The 24,500-nt window shown below is 31.1% G+C and overlaps 3 protein-coding genes across 9 annotated transcripts in view; 1 reads left to right on the top strand and 2 right to left on the bottom strand.

The window, feature by feature from the left end:
- Window positions 1–9,161, top strand: part of LOC106679751 (zinc finger autosomal protein) — a 13,652-nt gene extending 4,491 nt beyond the window's left edge. For 3 of the 4 annotated variants that reach the window (XM_014419076.3, XM_014419075.3, XM_014419074.3), the window contains one exon: window positions 3,042–5,189. In XM_014419076.3, coding sequence (XP_014274562.1) covers window positions 3,042–3,919 — 878 coding nt within the window. In that variant the 3' untranslated portion in view covers window positions 3,920–5,189. Of the gene's footprint in view, window positions 1–3,041; window positions 5,190–6,180; window positions 6,259–8,675; window positions 8,814–8,911 lie in introns of those variants that run through there. The other variant, XR_010844512.1, reaches the window with a different exon arrangement.
- On the bottom strand, window positions 9,057–16,953 carry LOC106679752 (uncharacterized). 4 transcript variants are annotated; one of them, XM_067051407.1, is made up of 3 exons: window positions 16,723–16,810; window positions 16,448–16,502; window positions 9,057–10,011 (listed from the first exon to the last, which is right to left on the bottom strand). In XM_067051407.1, exons 1-3 carry the CDS (start codon window positions 16,779–16,781, stop codon window positions 9,550–9,552), a joined length of 576 nt encoding a protein of 191 aa, XP_066907508.1. In that variant the 5' UTR covers window positions 16,782–16,810; the 3' UTR covers window positions 9,057–9,549. The 4 variants fall into 4 exon arrangements, 2 of the variants coding, with proteins under 2 accessions (XP_066907508.1, XP_014274565.1); XR_010844513.1 differs by lacking the exon at window positions 16,448–16,502 and having other exon boundaries at window positions 16,723–16,953; XR_010844514.1 differs by lacking the exon at window positions 16,723–16,810 and having other exon boundaries at window positions 16,404–16,455.
- Window positions 16,954–17,906: 953 nt separating this feature from the next.
- Window positions 17,907–18,428, bottom strand: LOC106679740 (histone-lysine N-methyltransferase SETMAR-like). The gene has a single exon (XM_014419059.1). The coding sequence runs from the start codon at window positions 18,426–18,428 to the stop codon at window positions 17,907–17,909; it is 522 nt and encodes a 173-aa protein (XP_014274545.1).
- Window positions 18,429–24,500: the final 6,072 nt, after the last annotated feature.

The following is a 24,500-nucleotide window of genomic DNA, read 5'->3' as shown; positions in this document are numbered from 1 at the left end:
AGAAATTGAGACGTTTAAACTATTTGTCCATTTTATATTTGATTATAACTTTTTTTTTTGTTAAGATAATCGTGTTATTTTATTCTACTATGTAGTTCATAAATAAATAAAGTGATTTATTTCCATAATATAAAATGAGGATGCCAATTATTCTATGTTTTGTGTACTTAATCTATCAGATGAGTTGCGCCCGAACTCGTATGGATTCATATTGCGCCCGACGGAAGGTTAAGCATTTTGCTCATATTAGGAAATAAACATCCATATATTCCTAGTACTTCATCTGTTTTGTTTATACTTTTGGCTACCTTCCGTTAACCCTTTGATGTTGTTATTGCCGCTTGCTTATGTTACTCCCTCTTTTACCTCGTCAACTATAATCAATTCAGTTTTGCTGTGGCCTCCTCGCAAGGGTAAGAATGAGAATTTCTCTCACGAGTTCATTCCTAACGTGAGATTTTTTTTTCTCATTTGAGAATTTTGCTCACCTGGACACCTCCTGCGTTTCTTATTTTAATTCATGAACCGACGCACGAAGATCTTAGATCATTTACGAAATCTGGATTCTTCAGCCCCTGACGAATGAGCTACAATTTACAATTTCAATTTCAAATTGCATTGAAAGAAATCGTAAAGATTTTTGTCATCATCACATTTAATTATAAATAAAAAAAAAATTCAAATCTTCTACCATGAGATAAATGATCACGGGACACCTCTTAGGGGTAAGTAGGACACTCCTTCCGGGTTAAGGTGGAAATGTATATATATATATACAAAAGGTAAATTAAGGTAGGATATATATTATGTAAAAAATAAAAAAAAAAAAAAAAAAAAAATGTAGATCGTCGACCTGTTGCTAGGCGACACCTTAGCAACGGTTTCTCATAATTTATTATTATAATACAAATATAAAATACATATGTTTCTTTTCAAATAACCAAAAATTGTAACGAAAATAATACAAATAAAAATAAATGTAATCGATTTAAATACTAATACTATATACAAAATATTTACAAATTAATTGTTAAACTTGGCGTCAACAGTACTATTTGGAACAAATTTAAGTACTATACTTAAATTGAATGGAATATGGCCCAGGTGCGATCAAAAAAACTCAAATAGTAAATGATTATACTATTTTTATTGAGTCAACGTTTCGCCCCACGTTGCAGGGCTTCGTCAGGGCTAGAAAAGATACAAACACTTGACATAGTTACAAAAAAAAAAAAGGAAAAAAGAAAAAACCATAAGTGGAAAAATTAAACCCCTAAAAACCCCTGTTTTTTCCACTTATGTTTTTTCTTCTTTCTTTTTTTTTCTTTTCTTTTTTTTTTGTAACTATGTCAAGTGTTTGTATCTTTTTTTTAGCCCTGACGAAGCCCTCCAACGTGGGGCGAAACGTTGGCTCAATAAAAATAGTTTGATCATATACTATTTGAGTTTTTTTTAACGCACCCGGCCCATATCCCATTCACCTATACACACGGTCAATCAATATAATAATCTTCCAATACTTAAATTGATTTGAATGACCAGGTTTTTTTGTTGTTTTCTTATTCCTGTGCATATCTCAAACTACCTAATTTATTCCAGTAAAACACAAAAAAGATAAATATAATTTCACTTTGAAATTACCTAAAATATAGTAACAAAGAATGAGAATAAAATTATTTTCCTAAATGTTTTAAGTTATGGAAACGTTTGTACTATAAGAAAGCTGAAAATAATTTAACTCAAAATGGAATTGAGTGTTTATGTGTTTCGAATAATTCCTTTACTTCATAATAATTTTTTTTTTTAATATTTTATTACCCTCCACAATATGGGGCAATTGAGAAACAGTATAACTACACATGAGCGTCAGTTTGAGTCCCAATAAAAAAAAATGTAGAGTCGGTTTTCATCACAACTCTGCTGTCTCATAACCATAGATCATGGTAAACCTATAAACTCCAGGATTGTGAGGTGCAGGGTTGTGAGGATTTTCAACTAAGCTGCTTTTGGTTTTCAGTGAGTTGGCTTAATGAATTCTGGCTTGAAAATAATTATTATAACTCCGAATGACGCATAAGTTAGTTGTATAATTAGGTTTTAACCTACTCCCCAAGGCTAGATGCAATCGACCAGGGTTGTGAGGAAACAGATGGAGACTGTCACGAATCCCAACAATTGGTTGCCAACCAGTCGAAAACAAATGAGCTACCAAAACCTATGAGGTTACTGACGGTTTCGTTTGGAATGTCCCAATGTTTTCAATCGAATTAATTTTTCTATCATGCACGTTCTTCAGAATTGACGGAGTTTTCAAATATTCCAAGGTTGTGAAGTTGAAAATATGAAACAGACATATATTATGATGTAAACTCTAAACGGTGAAGATAAATTCATTCTCTTTAAAGTACTTAGTATAACTGAGTATTCTTGTCTGAAATCCCACTCGTTTTTTCTGTCTCACTTTCCATGTTATGATCCATTATAACAGAAGTTTTATTTATAAGTTTTTTGTCACTATCCATTACTTTCTACGACTTTATATGTTACATGTTATTTTTTCAAAAATCTTTGGATTTCCAACGGTACATAATAAGTGTTTATTACAATTCTTATTTTCGGAGATGTGTTTTCAACCTGAAAAAAATATTATTCCTCTTATCTCCTTACGTTAATTATAAACCCTTTCATAGTTTATATTTCTTCATTTTTCATAAAATATAAAAATGTGAGACCAAAACTGAAACCCGAATTTTTTTCGTTCGTAATATTCATTATATATATAATAAAGGTAAGTGAAAGTAAAAAATTAGGTTTGTGGGATGTTTATCATGCTGTAATATTTTAAACAATAATTTAATATGACAATTTTTATTCAAGCCTCTCTTTTAATACTTTTCAAATAATGTTTGCCAATATTCTTAATTAATTTTCTATTATTTGATATATTCTCTATTTAATCTTCTAATTTAGTTTTGAAAGTCATTAACTAATTAGTGAATGAATATTTGTGTCATTACATTTAGGTTCTTCCATTGTTTCAGACACTGAGAAGAAGAAAAAGTTCGTTTGTCACCATTGTTATTCCAAATGGAGCAATTACTACATGGTCAAGTCTCACATAGTATGGAACCACATTCCAGAGATCGAAAAGAAACATGTATACAGAATAGGACCAAATCAGGCGAATGTTAACACGCTTAATAGAATTTTTGACAAATTTTACAAATTAAAGAGTGAGAAGCAGCGTTTTTCTCCCTTCAAATTTCGTATTATGTTTAAAAAACGAAAAGTAAAATATTACAAGTGTCGACAATGTGAGTTCAAAACGCCAAAGGAGTACGAGATGAGAAAACACAAATCTCAAGTACATAACAAATTGAAGCACCAATGTTTTTATTGTAATTACTGCAGTACAGTTCAGTCCTGCCTATTGAGACACGTGATGGCAAGGCATACTAAAGAAAAACCCTTCAAGTGCACTACATGTGACTACAGAGCTACACAGCACGTAACATTGCAAGAGCACATAATGGCAAAGCATACCTTCGAAAAACCACATCAGTGCCCATACTGTGACTATGCCAGCGTTCAGAGGAGCATTTTGAAGGATCATATAAAAGCCAAACACACTCATGATAAAAACCGCCAGTGTTCCCAATGCAGCTTTGCATCAGTTTCATATTCTACCTTAAAACGGCATATTATGGCGAAACATACAAATGAGAAACCATACAAGTGTGAACACTGCAATTATTCAGCCACCCAGTCAGGCCAACTGAGGAAGCATGTCATGGCAATCCATACAAATGAAAAGCCTTTCCGCTGCTCTTTTTGTCCTTTCAAAGCGACACAATCCCACTCGCTCAAAATACACCAAAAGAGAAAACATTCCAAGGATATTGGCAGCTCTTCCGCGTAGATGCTAAAGTAACAGTAAAATTGGGAAAATAAGTAAAATAATTTTCAATTCAAGAAACTGTGATAGTAGCACATTTTTGATAGTAGGATTCAAGATCTTAAACTGTGATAGTAGCACATTTTTGATAGTAGGATCTTAAACTGTGATAGTAGCACATTTTTGATAGTAGGGTTCAAGATCTTAAACTGTGATAGTAGCACATTTTTGATAGTAGGATTCAAGATCTTAAACTGTGATAGTAGCACATTTTTGATAGTAGGGTTCAAGATCTTAAACTGTGATAGTAGCACATTTTTGATATTAGGATTCAAGATCTTAAAAATTTCCAGGAAACAGTTTTAAAGGAAGGAAATATGTTTGAAGGGCGTGATAAGAGGGGAATAAGAAAAAAATAAATGAAATTTTTTTTTCTATTTTGTTCTGAATAGAACAGGTACAGCTTATCATAAGGTAATGTTCATTAAAATAAAATGGATTTTAAAAGAAAAAAAAATGAACTGTAAAAGGTAATTATAAATAACTTTTTTTTTGTCTCCTTATCTTTTGATAAATTGGAACATTCCTTTAAAATATAATAGGGTTTGGGAGTGAATAATTGAAAACCCAAACATTTAAATATAGTATATAATATAATTATTTATCATTTCCACCTTTATCTAACAATAATTTGATATCACGATAATGTTAACATAAGAGTTCATTTATTTATGAAATGAACATCTTAAAAGATCAATATGCTCTATCTTGTAGTATTTATGGCATTGGACAGAGCCAATGGAGAATAAGCAGGATCATAATATGGCATTGCTGTTTCCTTCCAGAGGCATCTTAGTAGTCACTGATTTTGTAGACAGAGAAGGCACTTAGGTATGAAACCTTGATATAACATAAGGAGCTGAGGAGTGGACAATGGCAACAGGCACTGCAAGTGGTGTATACATCCAACCTTAATGGATGCAAGAAAGACAAGGCAGTAATTACGTCCTCTCTGACAATAAGTACCCAATGCCTACAACTGAGACAGATTTAACAAACTCAGATAGTCAGAACACTGACATAACAAACTGGTAGATCTGAATAACGAAATACCAAAGAAAACCCCTCTTTTTTTGTTTTGTCAACTGGAAAAAAATGAATAGTCATGTCTACAATGGATGGTGCTGTTCAAGGTGTGCAGGAATAAATATCGTATTGGAGAGGGACAACTTGAAAAAAAAAAAACAGATAACCACAGTAAGAAAATTTATTTGTAATTTTTATTACTACTAACTTAACTGTTGGACACCTATAAAGAGAACAACAAATATCATTTTAGGAAAACATTATTATACTTTAGGATATAGAGCAGCTATCAACTTCCACTCAATTCAGAAATAAACAAGCCCACCATCTGAGGACTTATCAATGAATGTTGTACTAACACAGACAAATAGTTTCATAGTCCATACTTCCATACTCAAGTGCAATTAGACAGCAGTATCAGGTACAAATATTTTTTTCTAATTTAAAATGTGACTTTTGAGGTTTCACAAACAAAATCCAACATACCTCATATGCCTTACTTTCTAGTCTATATGCATATTTAGTAAAAAAAAAAAAAATTAAATAAACTACATAGGAACTCCTTTCTTGACTTTTATATCTTCTCAAATTTCCTTTTCCCTTCCACTAAAAAAATTGTGCACCATCCCTTTGTATTTTGTAGGGATGAAGACTTCGGATCTTGAATTCTACTATTTAAAAGCTGTCAAAAACACAATTCTAAGAATGGATAAATTTTTTTATTATCTGCTCATTTTAAATACTGATAACATTCCATGGCAATTAAATGCTCAAAATAACTTATTAGAATTAATAAAAAGCAATAGACTATCACTAAAATGATTCTGAACCCAACTAATATATATTAAAGGGTATTGGAATTTATTGGTATTATCTTGTAGTATAAAATGACTACATAATTACTTTAAATTTATACATTGGGTGTCAATATCATGATTATTGTTAATGCTATACAAGTTCATAGTATACATTTTTTTTAAACTCAAAACTTCTAGAACTACTAAACTTCCTTTCATGATCCAAGCTACAGTAATTAGAACTAGATATTTAATAGAAAAACCAAAACTTTTCATTGGAACATTACAATTTAAAGAAAAAAAATCTATACGTTACTAACCTAGGGTAAGTTAATAAACTTCACAGAAAACTAATTTTACTATTCATTAAAAAAAATGCTAAAAACTTTCTTCCTGTTTCAGGTGAATATAGGACCTAACAAAGAGCAGAGTATTGAATATGATCAAGGAATATAACTCAAAAGTGTTTCTGTAATTAAGGTGATAATTGTTCTATTCCATCAGATTATTTAATAGTAGTGTTATTCCATTTCAAATTTCCCAGCACTGATCGTTTGATTACCTCAAAAAAAATTCGTACTTTGGTAATTCAGAAATAAATTTCATTGCATCCCATTTCAAAATGGCAGCCATTTTTGTTTTAATTTTTTAGTCATTTTTAGAGTTTGAGTTTGTACATGGTGGGTTTCTAAACTAATTAACACTGAATTGTATCAGCATTGGGCGGGAATAACATGAGTAATTTCATTAAACCTTCAATCATATGTTTCAATTGCACTATAATTACTCTAAAATAACCATTAAATTGTCCAAAACATTAAAAAATAGTGGTTTTGAAGAACAATTACACTGAAGTAATTTTAAGATACAATTACAATTACTGTAATTGTCATTATCAATTACTTCTTTAGTCTAAGTAATTGAAATTACAATTACAGTAGTTCATCAAGTAAATACAATTACTGGTAATTGAATTTTTCAATTCCTAATTACAGTATTTGGTAATTGTAATATTTTGCTTAACTTTGGATTATAGTAAACCTTTCAAATAAACTGTATTGAGTTCATCAATTTCTGACAAGCCAATCAGATTTTTTTAACGTTATATGTTTCTTTTTGTATATATAATTCTGAAGTCAATCATATAAGGCAGGAACCATTTCTTAACTTCAGCTATATATATATTTTTTTAATTCTTACATACAAAATATCAGCAGTAATTAACTTTTTAATGATTAAGCACTCTTAAAAACTATTTATTTTATTTTTTATAAATTTCAACATTTCGATTCAACTCAAATAAGCTATTAAAAAAAAGAGTTAATTATAGCAAAAATTGCTAATATTTTAGCAACAATATCTCTGTTGGGGACCTTTGAATTGAAGTTCAAAAGAAAAAAAAATTGAAAGTTCAACAAGGTCTCAAAGGCATCTAACTCCTCCATTACAAACTTCAACTTTCACCTCTAATTCAGTATAAAAAATAAGAAATTTATAATGAGTTAGATGCCTTTCATACCTTTTATATGTTGAATTTAAATGTTTAACTTTACTCTAACAGAGATATTGGAACTGGAATATGAGTTTTTTTGTTGGAATAACAATATTATATACAAGATTTCAGATGAATCTAAAAGTTAAATTTTGTAATGTAGTTTGGTGCCTTATAGATCTCTTCTGTATTGATATTCTCAACCGAAATTTTGGAGCTGGGACTTTACCACTGTTTTGCGATAAATATCAATTTATGAAACCTACTTAGAGTTGAATCTAAAAGTTTAAATTTATACAATAAATTGAGCCTCTTAGTGAAATATTTAGCTGGTCCATCACAGCTGGAAAATGAAACAAATCACAATTTTTAAGAAGTAATAATTTTTAGAAAGTACGTAACTCATTACTGCTATTTATAATTTAAAATGTTTTTTAATTACCAATACATTAAGGAATGTACTAACAAAATATGAATTCTTCTATATGTATTTTCTGGACCGATTAGAATTGACTGACAAAACAACCTATAAAAGTATTCTGTAGAAATGATTTTTGCAAATGCTATGAATGAATAAAATATTAATTTGATCACCAATAATCATTTTTATCACATAATGAACTCAAAGGTGCTTCGCTTTTATGTTCAGCATGCAATGTCAGAAACCATATTAGATAGGAATTCCATGTGATCTAAGAACCCGTGGGGAGGGGGGGGGACCCATTTGTTTCACCACAATTTTTGGGTACTTAAATGAAAACTCTGTTGTAGGTCAAAATTGATGACTCTGGCATAGTTGGGAAGAATAAAAAATGGTGGCTGTTCCATAACATTAAAAAAAAAAATTAATTTTTCATTCGGAGCTCGATACCTTTAAAACTACCTACAACACTAAAAAACCTAACAGAACCTCAGTTAGAGTAAATTTGCTAAAATATGAGCCCTATTAGAGATGTTTATATTCAATAGTTCTGCGATATACTTTTTAAAAAGCAATATTTCATAACAAAAAATCAGTAGTTAGTGACTTTATATCTTTAAACTATATCTCACCAATCATTACAGGAACAGATGTCTTTGGCACTCAAATTAAAGCTAGTTCAATGTACTCTAAAGTAGTAGATGACATTTACATTTGTAGGATTAAAAGTCTTCGTAATAATTGCCAAAATAAATTCAAAAAATGTAGACTTCTAGTAGTTTGATTAATGAAAAACTATATCCCAGGAACCATTAATTAAAGTTAGTTGAATGTACTATAAAGTAGTTTATGTACATCTTCATATTAGCAGTTAATCAAAAATACGGGTGAAAAACTACTTTTTTTTCTCCTTTTGGGTTCTTCAACTAATAGTAATTGTATAAGACCAAGACATTTGATGACACTCAATGGATCCCATTTCAGATTTACTCCCTTGGGACTTGATTTTCATGGATACCAGGAATCCAATTGTGGCAACTAAGGAGAAATCACTTTATCCATTTCTCAGAAATTAAACTCTTCCAGATGAAGTTTTCTATCCTCTTTCATTAGGATTTCTAGGTAATAGCAGAAATATATTGTGTAGTTACCAAAGAATAAATTCAATACAGGTATTTTGTCATTACAAAAAAGTATAAAATACTACTTTTTCATTTCAGGCAGCTATGGAGAAAAAAGTGCTAAAATCAGAGGGAAGTGTCCATGTATATGGAAAGGCAGGGCAAACAAAATATGTTTTAGACAAATGTAATGGTACTGAAACTATTAAAAAAGTTGAAGAAGAGGAAAAAATAAATGAACAAACAAGATTTATTGCATTTATTGAAGAACTGATAAACAGATAGAAAGGTTGTAATATACAATATATTGTGATGTTTCCTTTACAAATATATTTAAGTCAATCGACAATCTATTGTCATATAATGGATAATTGTACAAATGAATACACTCTATTAAGCCTTAAAATGTTTAATTTGATTTTTTTTAATCAAATAAAACAAGATGTTCTTTAGAGATTTTTTGTTTTCTCACAAAAAGGAAGAGCAATGTGTTATAATGAAACCTCAGTAAGAGAAATCACAGAATTTTAACACTAGTCAATTACAAATATGTTTATATTCATTATATAAATAAAATATAATTATAATACCTGATTAAATTAATTTTTATTTTTACAAAGTGCAAAACTATCACAAGATGCTATGATTGTAAAACCACTTCTCGGGTTAATTTATACAAACCATACACTTAAAATCGTTTTTCTTAAAAATAAATACTGAAAATAAGTTATGAGAATTTAGATAGTTCTGCTGATTTTCGGTTTCATTGCAACCATTTCTTCATATTTGGAACTAAGAGAGAAAAAGAGTTCAAAGAAATGCATCGGAATGTTCATCAAACCATTATTGATAAGTACAGTGACAGCAGTTAGTGCTTGAGCCACATCTTCCTCTTCAAAATTAAAATCATCTCTAAGCCAAACTTTTAGCCAACCTGATCTTAGTTGAGGATATAAAGGTGCTGCATTAAGCATTGACTTAGTAAGCTCCATGTCATCCCTAATCAAACCGTAGAAAAGTCCTAATACGACCAACATAGGCGTACTAAATTCTGGAAAAGGATCATCCCTGTAGACATTGTACTGAGCAGCAAAATTGACAGCTTCTAACAGTTTTGTTGACATGTGCTCATCTCCTCTGCAAAGAACTGATACCCTCTTTTGTAATACATTATGATGTAACACATTCATTTTTTGAATCTGCAACAAATTTCATTTCTAAAAACAACTGATTAAAAAAAAACAAACTTAGAAAGTAACATAATAATAAATATAACAATGATTTCTAATTCATCTGTCAGCTGAAATATGTACACATGAAAACCGATGAAATATCTTGTTCTTTAGTTACAGTAATCAGTCTTGTTTCCAAGTCTCACAATATCAATAAACTGATCAAAAATGAGCAAAATTGCGGCATTGCAAAATGTAGAATATCTTAAACTATTTTGAACTTAAATTTGAAGGAGAAGGTCAGGGCTGTGGTCAAAAAGGAAGAAAAAATAGTTATCAACTTTTTCTTATATATATACAACTGTTTATTATAAATACAATATGTGTAAGTTAAGTTTCCATTCAGAAAAAGAGTTGCAACAAGACAAAAAATGTACATTATATATAAAATAAGTTTGCCTGTAAGGAAGGGGCCAGCTCTAGCTTCTCCTCCCCTCCTCACCATAACAAACCCCTCCTACCAAAGTCCCCAACAAACCACTCCTACAAAGTTCCCAACAAACCACTCCTACAAAGTCCCCAACAAACCACTCCGACAAAGTCTACAACAAAACGTTTTTATCAACAAAAGTTGTTTTTATTATGATTTTCCTTCAATCTTTTTTTTTTTTACAACATTCAGGTAAGGATGTCAAAGTTGTTCCTAAAGGGATTCTGCCAGTTAAAGTTGTTCCTAAAGGGATCCTGGCCAAAAAAGAAGTAACACTACTAAATATAGACAGGAGCACTCTAATATGGGTGAAAGGGCTAGCTACAGGACACTGTCAGTTCAATAAGCATTTCTATAAAATGAGACAGATAGAGTTTCCAATCTGCAGGTTCTGTAGAAAGGATGATGAGACTGCTTACCACATTGTTTGTAGATGTGATGTATTAGCAAGGATACGATTCTTTGCCTTTGGGAAGGATCACATCTTAGACCCTAATCTTTGTGAGATGGTTGATCCGTAAACAATATCTACATTTGCAAAGGCAACTAAATTATGAACTAAAATCATTGTGATCTTTGGAACAGTTTAAAGAAAAAAATGAACCAAACTTTTATTAAAAATTAAAAGTTTAAAAATAGTATTCCAACAATATAATTTTTTGCTGAAGAATGAGAAAGCACAAATAATGGGAGGCAAGAGATTGGATTGGACTAATCAATTGAATAACAATTTTTAAAAAAAACATAAAGTATTAAGCCAAATTAAAGTGGCTTCATCCTTTTTCTGTTGGAAATAACTCCTAGGTGTGTATCTCTTCAGAGCCTTTAGCACTAAAAAGCTCCTATATCCATAGTTTGGTTATCCCATGTTCCTCTGTCCACTTCTTAAATGAGATCCTAACAGAAAAACTTGAGTATTCCTTCTCATAGAACGGTTTTCTTATATATATATCCTTTATAATCTGTGCCACCTTGTTCTGGAATTACCTGTCCACACCATCTGTAAAACCTCTTCATTAACCTCACTTACACACAGATTATTTTTCCACCATAAGTAGGGACACAGAGGAACAACAAGTTGTAAGAAGGAGCTATGAAATCCATGAATTGAAAGAACTAAAAACTGAATTCCAAATTTAAATGAAGAATTAATCAAACTTGTTGAGCTCAGAGGGCCTCTGATAATAAAGACAAAGTTAAAAGAAAGAGCTAAGGAAATAATAGGTCTTTAAGGGAAATAAAAAGATAAAATGTTGTACACAGAATTGAAAAGGCATCAGAGGACAGACGAAGATGAAAGTTCTCTGCCTAGATAAAACTGATACAAGCAATACAGGACAAATGGAAACAAAAGAAATAGAAGAGCAAAAAAAGAAATTCTTCAAGGAAATACTCCAAGTTATTGAGGTAAACTAGCAGGCTACAAATACTTACAAATTAAAGGATGAAGGACTTTCTTTCAATAAAAAGAAATAACAGTTAAAAAGAGATAAATAAGATAATAAGATTTTTTTTGAATATCTAATTGTCAATTATTTTATGTTACAAGTATTTATAAATATTTAGTTTGAAACTTATTTCTTTTTAAAATTTTAAATTGTATTATCTATATTATTTTTATTATTTATTTATTAAACCATTATATGCCAGTTGATTGGCACTCAAATATACACTGCAATTATTCTTAGGGGACCTGAGGTCTAGGAATAAAATTACTCTTTTCATTCAAGAAATGATATTTAACAACCAAATCTATGGAAGAAGACTTTGCACAACTTTCAAAAGTTAATTATTGATAACCTGGTAATCATTATCTGTTACAATTAAAGGATTTTGTCACTAAGAAAAAGAACTATATTTTAGAATAGAAAAAAGTCTGTCTAGTATATAGGTTAGCCTTCTAGCTATTTCCATCTTTGTTTCTTTTCATTTTTCTATTCCCTCAGTTTCTTTTCTGAAAATTGCTTTCATTGGAAGTCATCCTGAGCCAAGGAAAATAGGTTTACACTTATCAGTATCACCTAAAGTAATTGACGGAATATGATAAAATCTATACAGAACCAACTAGGTACAAACACCCAAAATTCCTTCTAAGATCTTCAGAAGATTCGAACGATAAAACCCGCCGAACACAAAATTTAACACAGTGTACCAAATTGGTTCTTTTATCCAAAAAGCGTGAAAAATTTACGAACATTTTAATAAATATTAATTGCGTTTCAAACATTATAAAGAATGTGGAGCTTTTTAGACGGATATATTACGTTGGATTTAATGCCAAACGTATTTAATCTCATAGAGGAAGATCGGTACTTTTGATTGTATCTTAGATCTAATCAAACCACAACCCAAGAATTGTTAGGCTCAACCAATTTCAGCAGAGGGATGAGTGATCCTTACATTAAAATATGTAAAAACTGATATTAATGTTAATGAATAAAACAAAAAAATTCAATCTACCAAAAGTCCTAAACACCATACTTTGTTTTGATTTTTAACTTTTTCCAAATACTAAAAATAATCCCCCTAACATAATTGTTAAGCAAATTTAATAATATATCTGGTAGTAGGTCAACTGTGAAATATTATTCAGAATTTAAAAACTCATCAATCAGCTTTGTATATTAGTATTATAATTAGTTTATGTATATGTAAGTATGTATAGATAGGTATTTACAGAAATCACTAACTAAATACAATTATTCAAAATAAATATAAAAATATTTTAAAAAACAAATGTACTAAATTTTCATAAATAACAGAGAAATTATTAAAATATATACACACACACATATATATATATATATATATATATTTGTTAATTACAAGACTCAGAGGAAAATTAAACAATAATGCTCAACAAAATTAGAACAAATTTTATAGTTCCTGCTCATAAACGGTTAAGTATCCATTAGAATAACAACTGAATCTTTTGATAATCAGTGAACTTCCTGCTCTTCCTCAACAGTCAGGTTAAGAAACCAAATGGCCAAGAGGTACTGCTGTCTGGGAGATGTGTTTTCAGAAATGATCCCAGGAAAACTATGAATTATCTCTAATGCTTTAATTGGAAAACATACTTTATAATTTTGGCGAAAAGCCGGAACATGAGGAAGAACAGGATAGAAAAAGTAAGAGTCTTTTTCTAGAGATTTTTTATTTCTTTTATCCCAGACAGGTTCTTCAGAAAATAATGTCGCAATTTCTTTCTCCCCGTTCAAGTTAATTTATGCGCTTGATATATGGCTACTAGGCTTGAAAACTCTTCCATTTGAATTAGCCCTCATACAAAAAGGCCAATAAATATGTTTAAAATGTTACCTTTATATCTATAAGGCCTGATAAAGTTGTTATCAGAAGACGGCATCGTATTGAATTAAAAGTACGAATAATGAAAAATATCCATATCAAAAAAATATAAGATGAAAAGTACTAATACTTAACCAACGAAACCAAGGAGTACCAGCAGTATTGAAATGCTCCAAGAGTTACATCAAGTTATGTTTCCAAGACTTATATCGAAGTCCTCACTATTACCATGTCAAGCACCAATAATGCTTTCAAGTACCAATAATATCATATCAAGCACCAATAACAGAACAGCAATAAAAGAACTGCAATATCTTCAATAACCCCACAGCATGGGAAAATTCGAGATGAAAATACAAGCCCAATCATCATATGAAAATATAATTGTGTTTTATTTTTTGCAAGATTTGTTTTTATCATATTTAAAACAAATTAAAAAAAAATATATCAAAACTTATAAAACAAAAAAAAACCTTTTTGGTGTACATTTATATATAATATGGTATATTATTTTTAAAGCCATTACATAAATTACAATATAAAATGAGTACTTATGAAGATAAAGGGAAACCATATAAAAAAAATTGTTTATAAAGAATTTATTAGAGCTATGCTAAAAGGAAAACAAATTCCTGATTTTTTCATTAAACCGTGTAGTTTTAACAAAATATTATTAATTATTGAATAAAACGAGGTTATCTGTTATGTTTTCATGGGCTATTCTCAAATCAGATGTCTAACAGTTTTTAAATTATTTTTTCAAATTTGTTAATTCTAAAAAAATTAAGAACTCTGACTTTGACTTCTGTCAAAACAGCCCTGATGAAGAGACCTGCAACGTGGGGCGAAACGTTGGCTCAAATAAAAATAGTACAAAATATTACTATTTGAGTAAAAAAATTAAGTTTGTAATTAATTCTATAAATTAATTTCTGTGAATGCAAAGTCATAATTTTATTAAAATTGGACTTAGTATTACAAAATTAGTATGAAGCGGGTATTCAAGCTAATAACACACAATATTCTAAAACTATAACTTGAAGATTCACCTTGGTACATACTACCCGAACTGTAGTAATATTTATATACTGATACTGGTACTGATACAAGTAAGCTTGGGAAAAAGTCCGAAAAGTGGGCCTGTAGGTCCTTATTGCCAACCTTCAGATATACCAATGTAGGCATATTATTATGTAATAATAAGAACTATGGAATATAATGTAATAGTAGTACTCCATGTACTTATTATTATAGTATGTCATAATGTAATAATAATTATTATTCCTCCATGTCGAACCTTTTTCTAAGAAATTCAAAGGAGGAAGCGTTGTTCAAGGAATTCTATCAGAGACTACGAGACTATACTTGAGTGACACACCCATTAAACCAATCAAATCATTCCTGTTTCAGATCAGTTCAGAAACATCGTCTTTAAAGATTATCTTCTTTGGTTTCTACTGAACCTTGAACCCAATTATCTTTGTTAGGGTATAGACAGTTGACTTTGGTATCCAGAACAAGTATTCTGTTTTTGCAGAGGATTCCGCAATGAAGAAAACAAGGTCAGGTTCCAAGATAAAAAAAAAAAAAAGGAGATTTCAGCCATCACCAGATATGGAAAGACAATAAAACCAAATATGATCTTCTTTTGAGGGGTTAGTGATGTAGTAGCACTGCTACCTTTCCAGCAATCAATAAATCACCGCCTCTAAATGCAAATCTCAAGTAATTTTAATATTGCAGTGCAGTAGATTTTGTAATTTAAGTATTCCCCTAAACAAATGATAAATAAAATTATTGTTATTTGAATTGTATTTATACTGGTGATGTTATGTTTAATGTTTCAATTTAGGCAGTTTACTTTGTTTTATATAAACGCCTGTTGAATATAGTACTTTGTATACTTTTATGTTTATACAGATATCTTAAAATAAAAGTATAATACCAAGTGAAAGTAAATTAATTTTTTTTATTTATTTATAATTGATAAAAGAAGTAAAGGTAATATAGTATAGTAATAGTATAAAGTCACCAAACTGAAGACCCTCTCTCTCAAGTCAGTAGTTTTTAGTAATTGATCATTTTGTTTTTTTACAGTAATTCTGGATGTTAATCAATTAGTTAGATGCATTTGGTAATGTAAACATTTAGTGAATGGAAAAAGCTTGTATCATTCAAATTTAAAACCACAGCTAGCTAATGCTAGTATGAAACAACATTTAAAGTTATTAGAATTTAAATATCATAAAAAATTTAAATACCTTAATTAGGTAAGAACAGTAACAAAGTAAAAGTGCTTTAGACATGTGCTAAATAATTTTAGAAGACTCTGACTCATAAATATAATTAAAATAAACGTAACTTAATAAAGTTTAGAATAAATGTACATGAAATAACTAATATGTCCCAAAATAATAATCCGTATTTTTTATTAAAAACTAGATCAATAACTCAGAGAATAACAATTAAAACAGACTAAAATCCTTTCCTAAGAAACACTGGATCATTTACTTAAGGCAACAAAGCATTCTTATAAGTGGTTAATAGAATATTTTATGAATATCTTCTTGTTTGATGTTATGTATGAACAGTTAATCAACAAAGCAACATGAATGTTCACCTATGAAATACAAATATGATCTAGAAGTATCAAATGGAACTTACAGTTAAAAGGTCACTTTTAAGTATTCCATCCAAATAATCAGATAATACCAACAACCTTTTAAAAAAAATAGATAAGATAAAGCTAATGAATCCACTTCACAGAGATGCACAAAAAATATACATAACTACTAAGTAAACTATATTAATTTGGTTCTACTACCAAATAAAATAGAGGGAATCTACAAACTCAATAGGAAACAATTTTATACATTTAAATGGAGAAAACTAATGCTATTTAAAACAATATAAGGATATTAATTACAAATCATACTCACAATTTAAATGTAAATAAAAACTTAAAAAAAAGGAAGTTACGCCACAAATAAAGAATCATAAACACTCAGTGAGCCATTGAAACAATCCCTGATCACTCAATTACAGTGAGACTCAGCAAATTTACAAAGAGGTAATTTTAAAGAAATGTAGTAATCATGTCGATCAAAATATAAAGCTTCAAATGTACAGCAAAAAAAGTGGGCATGTGAATTGAATATTGAAATTGAGTTAAATTAATGTTAATCTATTGTTATTCAAATCCAATTTCAATGTATTCTGTTATATTTTTATACTTTTCCAAAATTAATCGGATTTTTTATCATCCAACCAAAAAATAATAACCAGATGTATAGAAGAGAGGTGTTCATGAGTCAGTAATGTACATAGGTATTGCTATAAGTATGATTTTAGAGGTCCACAGCAGCGAAGCTTTAAGGTACCATAAGCTTTCTATTCGAAATTTGAACATGTACAGTCAGAGTCGAAACTATTCTTATTATGCTATACTTAGTAAGTATTATACACTTACTTTAAATTAAGTATAGGGTTGGCAAATAAGTCCTTTGTTTTTTTGGGGTGAAAGAAAACTAAGCATATTTTGTACATAATATTTATTGTAATTTACAATGTAATGGCCATTATTTTCGATCACTTTATCCCATCTCTCCAACAGCTGAATAATCCCATGTTCATATAATGTATGTGGTTTATTAAAGAAAAAGTTATCAAGGTACTCCCTGACACCCTGTTCGTTTTCAAACCGTTTTCCAATTAAGGAATTTTGTAGAGACCGGAATAAGTGATAGTCACTAGGAGCAAGGGCCGGTGAATAGGGAGAATGGGGCAAAAGATCCCATCCAAGGGCTAACAATTTATTGCTGGTGGCTAATTACACATAATACCCGCACTTCGGGTCCTAGCGTTGTCATAATACAAGACGACACCCATTCGATTTGCCAGTTTTGGGCGTTTCCTTCGAATCGATTCATCCAATTTTGTTACTTGTGAGCAGTATAGAGTGGAATCGATCGATGCTCCTTGTGACAACATAGCTCATAAAAAAATCACACCCTTAAAATCCCACTATACAGAAAGCATTATCTTCTTTGGGTGCAATCCCGCTTTAGATGTAGCTCCAGGTGGTTCGTTGCTGGGTCTCTAAGATTTTTTTCGCACTACATTTTTATCCAATGTTATTGGATCGTATGATTTTATCGTAGACAATCCACTTTCCACATCCAATCCACATCCCCTGTCCAAGTCTTTTAAGAAATGGATCGCTTTCTTGACATTTCCGATGTGAATCGCAAATGGAAATGCATGTTGCCAAGTTGGCTTTAGTCAGAGAGTGGGGGACCCAAACAATAAGCACAGAAACGTAGCCGAGCTTCCTCAAATGATTTTCTACGCTTGTATGTGATACCTCTAGGACATGTGCAATGTCTCGCACTGATTGGGATGGATTTTGATCGACTATCGCCTTAACATCAATGATTTCAATTTCTTGTAGGCGACCAGGTCCCGGTGCGTTGTTTATGTCAAAATTCTCTGCTCGAAACTTGGCAAACCAATTTTGGTACGTGCGCTCTGTTAAGGCACTATCCCCATACACCCTGCATATTTTTTTATGTGCCTCTGCAGCTCGCTTTCCTTTTTTGAAGTAATAAAGCAAAATATGCCTATAATGCAGGGTATTTCGGTCCATCTTCTCAGCTGGATCACTAACACAATACTGACCTAATCTTAACAGGTGTCAACAGACATAACTGTTAACATCTTACAAATAGGATAAACAATCCTCTGTTGGGATTAATTGCATCAGAAAAATATGACGTATTATAAACAAAACATGAATACAAAAACCGAAAGGATGTATTTGGCAACCCTATAAAATGAAAAATATTGCTATCATCTTCAGCCAGTAATGTAGATAAAAAACCTATTCATCATACATCAATTCTTTAATCAAATTGATGTATTTTTGATAATATAAACCTTACATAATTGGAAAATAAAAACATTATTAAAAAAATCAACCAACAAAATGAGTCGAAAGTATCTGTTTTCGTATTTTTAAAAATATATTCAATCAATGATAAAACTTAGTTAGTTTATATTTTCCTTGCTGTACACCGAAAAAGAAAAATGCAGTCCCCACTCTTAAGCAGAGAGTCACTTTGTTAGGACACAGGGTATCACTGCATGGTGCTTGAATGAGTAAAATTGCCTATTTTCCTTATTGCTTCTTAGATCTTCAATACTATTAAGGTTTTTCTATTCTCAAGCTCATTTGTTTCCTTCTATGAAGTTTTTTCTCAATTGCTCTTCTGGTTTTATAAAATTCCACAGATGCTCGCGTATGCTGTTTTTCTATCTTTTGTGCATAGACCTTATTGTTCGTTCGTTACTTCCTTTCATTCTTGATCGAAACATACTGATTTAATCCTTATTTCTTCAACTCCTTGGATCTACTGTTCATCAGTGGCTATCCAACGTTCATCCTAGGGTCTTTCAAACTCGTCATCCTACTCCTTGCTCTTCAGCTTTTCTTCTTTAAATTAAACTTTTCTGTGCTCCGTTATCCAACCAGTGAAATCACATGTCTTATGCGTGCAATTATCAGATAATGGATTTAAGTTGGTATCAGCTCTTCGGTACGCTGTTACATTGATCAAAATTGATACCTGCCTGGCACTGGCAGTGTATGAACTATGAAACTGATTATTATTATTGATACTAATGGGGAGAGGAACGAGTCCGTCAAGTAGACATATTGGTCCGTTTTGCCAACCCCTAGAAAGACCAGTGGGATGTTTCTTATACCAGCTACTATTCCTCCATTTAGAACCTATTTGATTTTATAATGAAATTCAAAAGGAACAGCTATTTTATGGAGGAAGTCTCATATTCTAGGATTCTATCAGAGCCCATAAGACTATACCTCAGTGACGTATATCAGTTACAATCTGCTAGGTGATTTAGAGACGTTTCCGCGGTCGGTCTAAATAAATGACAAGTTTCGCCACGAACTATTCCACAAATCTTAAGATGTTTCTTAAGTTTGCCATGACCTGTAAGTACTTCTATTAGTAATCAGAGTTCATTTCTATTAAGGTATAACAGTTAGTGAGTCTAGAAGTGGAAGATTTATTGATTAATATTTTGGTTTGTCTTAGCCCCCGCTAATATCTTAATCTCCTTGTCTGCTTTCCTCCATGTCCAGTCAAGGAGCTCTTAACACTGATGTCTTTTATAAATGCCTGAAAAAGGCTCTGGCCCTATAAAATAGTGCTCGGTCCCATTTCTATCGAGCTGGTCAGCTTTCTTGTGGCCAGTGATTTTCTTATGTCTAGTGACCCACGCTAGCTTACACTTCTATAACCACTTCAATGACTCTAATGCTTCCTCACATTCTCTCAACAATGTAATTCAGATGACTCAAGGGCTTGATGGGCAAACTGACAATCTGAAAAGATGGTGCTACCTGTCTTTTCATAGCTAGACTTTCGGCATGTAGTTGCAGGCATATTGGCAAATACTTCTGCCTGAAAAACAGTTGAATACTTGCTTAATGAAAAGCATAGTTCTATAACTAAATCATCTATACAGACTTCTCCATTCCAGTTGAATCTTTCCTTGATCGATAAGTGAAACTGGTCAAATAATCCTTTAAATAAACCTGTAACCCATTCTGTATTGTATAGTTAAGTTTAACATCGAAAACTGATACCGAGGTAATCGACATTTTTACATAATTCGAGCTGATTGCCAAAGAAAGTTGGGATTCTAAAGACATCTAACTTTCGTTTCCCAGTAAATAGAATCAACTCTGATGATTTATTGAATTTTAGCATACTATGTCTGTACAACAACACACTCGACTTATACGCCTGAGCGTTAATCCCTGTGTCTTCAAGTCTTCTCAATAGGCTGTCCATAATTAGGAACCATAGCAACAGCTCCTTTAGAAACATCCCGTCATAGCATGCGCCTGAAGTCAGGGACCTTTTTTTAGAAACAACAATTTAGAACAAATTCGACCCTCTGCTCATTGCATTTGGGGCAGATACGTCTAGTAAGGCTTCACAGACTGTCTCAGGCTTTGTTGTATTGCATGCCCCTTTTATATCGAAAATGAGCCCTAAAACGAACTCCTTATGTAGTAGGGTCTTTTCAATCTTTTTCCCTGAGGAGTGTAAGGATTCCTTCCTTCAGGTATGCGTGCTGATTACCAATAAGAGTGGTAAATCTACCTCTCTGGAATAGTGAAGAAATCTAACCAAGTATTGACAAGGAGGATTTAGATTATAGGGAGCATGAAAAAAAACCTTATTATTATTATAATATTAACTATACCAGTCTTCATTGTTAAGACCAAGATATTGGTGTCTCTCGTGTTAATCTGAGAAAGAGGCAGTACCTGCAGGTTCCTGAAGGCCCAAATACAAACCTTCGGATTGTCTTTACATGGGGGTTGGCGGATGATTCTTCCACCTGTACCCTCTAATCCTCTAATAATCCCCTATAAGGATAAGGTTATTGGATTTCACCCCAGAAAGTAACTTAGCTAATTAGCCGATTTGTTGTATTAAATATTTATTTGTCTTATCATGATCAATTTTTTTCAGCATATGGGGAGGAATATAGGAAAGGCTAAACCCACTGGAGAGTTGAAGCATGAGGACATAGAACATGAAGAATGAGGTTAACAGGACAGTTGTTCCTTTCAATCGTCTGAAATGACAACTGATAAATATTGTGGTCCTATTCTGCCCCAGAACCTGAGAAGTTTTTGTTTTTATTCAGCATGCCAAATAACCTTTATTTTTCCAAAGATTATCGATTAAAAAAAAAGTTCATATCCAAGGAGAACAGTGATCTTAAAATGTTTAATCCCCACGAAACCGAGAGTGAAATGTTTTTTTCCAATGATATTTTAAACAAAAAGGTTATTCGGCGTGCTGGATTAAAATCTACAACGAATTGTGGGTTGAAAAATTCAACAAAACTAGTTTTCTTATTTTTTTGATTAAATATATTTTTTAGTTTATTCAATTAAAAAACTATTAATTTTTTTACGCATTTATATTTCATTTATTTATAGTAATCTACTCAAGAAAAAAAAAATCATGTAAGAACTATGTCGATTGAATTTTCCCACAACATAAAGTAGGGCGGTTTCAGGGTATATATTTTTTTCTCAGCAACCAGAGCTCATTGGACGAAACGGTTAGATTTCTGTCCTTTTTTTAAATGTAGATTTACCAAAAATATTGTGATCAAAATCAATGAGGATACTCCTTGTGCCGTCCTTGTTAATTTTAAATAAAGATTAGCCAGAATGACAATTTCAATTCTGTACGTAGAAGAGTTTAAAAATATTAAAGCAGTTTGTTCTACCTATCAATTATAGACAGCACTACAAACACAATGATCTGAGAGTTGTGAGCATACTAAGTTAACAATTAATATCAGAGATTCAATACATGCTGATTGGATTAGAGGTATACGATAAAAAGGTAAATTTTGAGTTATATTTTATTATTTTAATTGAGTTACATTTTATTATTTTAATCCAGAACAATTAAACAATTCTAAACAATAAATGGATGAAAGGATAATTTCAATAGATTGAATGTTTATTTAATATTCCTTTTATGAAACTGACTGATTCAATATTCGGTTTCAATATTTGTATCTTGAAAAATGTTTATATGTCAAAAAAACAATTTAGTACATTCACAATAGTATTTCCTTTACGCTTTTTACAAGGCAATAATGAACCTAAATTGGGTATTACAATGTATTAGTAGAATAAAATAAATTAACAATATGGATTGAGTTATTTATTTAATTAACCTCATTTATTTTTATCTTCATACATGCCAAAAGTTATTATGAATGAATGAAATTATTCAACTTAAATACTTAACTGATTTAAATAATTGAACTTAGAAAAAATTGTATTAATTTAATAAATTGTGTTTAAATTTACCTTCTCAATTTTAAGTTCACAAAGTGAATGGAGCTCAGTTGAATTTTTTTTTTTCAGGGCCTCACTTAATTTATTTTGTTTTTTAGTCTGAAAAACTTATTTTGTCGTTTTAGCGGTTCCTAAGGACATGGAAATGAATTCTAAAATTTTAAGAGTATCCATCAACAATTCAAGATTTATTGTGAACGCGAACATTATTAATTAAAAATCTTCAAGGTATGGAAATCCAGGAATAGTATGATCCATTTTAAAACTATTCTTCGGCCTCTCAACGCGTTAGCGAGTCATTGCTTCCTTCATCACCGTTCTTCAGTTGTCACGTACGAGTGCAGTCGCTTTCCAAATTGAGTTCCAACCAGACATCTAGTATCAAAGGCCACACTATGCTGATATTTTAACCTTGATCGCCCTCGCCGTCTTGTTCCATGAAGCACCTTTGTGTGGATCGCCGAGTAATTCATCTTAAACAATATGACCGACCCACCACAGCCTTCCATGGCTTATGACTTGAACCATTTCTGGCTCATTTGTGAGGTCATTCGGTTACTGATTGGCACTCCTTAACGACTCATTCTCGATTTTTACCTCCAACTAGATTCAGTGAAGAGTGTGCCTCTCGAATATTTGTAAGGAATGCATATCAGCCCTAGTTATCGTTCAAGCTTCAGGCCCATACATAGGGACAGGGCGAATCATTACATTGTAGAGGATCAGCAGCGAGCCTCTTCTGATAAATTTGCTTCTCAGGCAATAATCTAAAAACAAATTATGGGAATGATCTATTTTTTACTTCCATAATAATATCGTAGTCAGAGTTGAGCTGGGTTTCTAGATGTGCAAACACTTTCTCTTTCTGAAATGATAAATTACCGAAGCTTACTACTTTCTTTAGGCTCTGCCCGCTGGTCCGTGACCAAATACTTGGTTATAAAAACATAGAAATATTCTTTTATGGAAAAAATAATAATAATACGGAAATTCAACGTAAAAAAGCCTTAATTTAAAAAAAAAATGATTTTTTTAATTAAAAAAGAAAAAAACACGTTTAATTGTAATGTGTGCAATAAAATGGCAAATGAGATGGATCTTCAGAATGAAAAAAAATAATTGTATAAGATTATGTTGCAAAATTTGTTGGTATCGACCGAACGATAGTTTTACGCTCAAAGTGATAAATGATACTTGAAAGGAATGAAATCTTTGAACTAAGCTCAGAAATCTTCACACGTTCTTCTTCAGTAACTTTTATGTGAAAACAGTGAACTATTTAAAAACTGTAAAAATATCAAAAAATAGTACTAGTAAGCATTATCCTGAACATAAAAGGAGTGGAAAAGTAAAAACGTTGTTTTGCTTGATTAATCGCATATCTGAAAAAGTAATTTTTTTTAATTGTATGTATTCTACAGATAGTACCATAAACTGCTGTTACTCTCTTTACTGAGATCGTCCTACAGACTTTCCTAAAATTATTATCCTAGAGTTCTTATAATTTAACAATTTGTGGAAGGCCTCAATGGCCTGAGATGTTCCAATATTCTTTTTTTTTTTTTTTTTTTCTGACCTAAAAAAATAATAACAAACAATTAAATATATACAAATGAAAAATGTATGTACATATGTTGGCAAACTAAAACATCCTGCCTATACTTTCAGTTCCAATATTCAAAGCAGTGATGTACATATATATCCCTTAGCACGACAAGTGAATGTGAGAAATACATGGTGATAGTTATTTGTCTTATGTTTTGGTTTTCCAAACTTGTTTGTTTTCAGGTTCTA

Source organism: Halyomorpha halys, unplaced genomic scaffold, assembly GCF_000696795.3.
Source record: "Halyomorpha halys isolate HHAL.00 unplaced genomic scaffold, Hhal_1.1 Scaffold217.1, whole genome shotgun sequence".
Classification (NCBI taxonomy): Eukaryota; Metazoa; Arthropoda; class Insecta; order Hemiptera; family Pentatomidae; genus Halyomorpha; species Halyomorpha halys.
The sequence above is the reverse complement of the archived record's forward strand: the minus strand, read 5'-3'. Positions and strand labels throughout refer to the sequence as shown.

Excerpts from the sequence above, each read along its gene's own strand:
- LOC106679752 (XM_067051407.1), bottom strand. The coding sequence starts at position 16,781 with ATGATTCTTTATTTGTGGCGTAACTTCCTTTTTTTTAAGTTTTTATTT. Across the intron at positions 16,503-16,722 it reads TTTTTATTTACATTTAAATT|GTTGTTGGTATTATCTGATT; the intron begins GTGAGTATGATT and ends TTTTTTTAAAAG. Across the intron at positions 10,012-16,447 it reads TTAAAAGTGACCTTTTAACT|ATTCAAAAAATGAATGTGTT; the intron begins GTAAGTTCCATT and ends AATTTGTTGCAG.
- LOC106679740 (XM_014419059.1), bottom strand. The coding sequence starts at position 18,428 with ATGGACCGAAATACCCTGCATTATAGGCATATTTTGCTTTATTACTTC.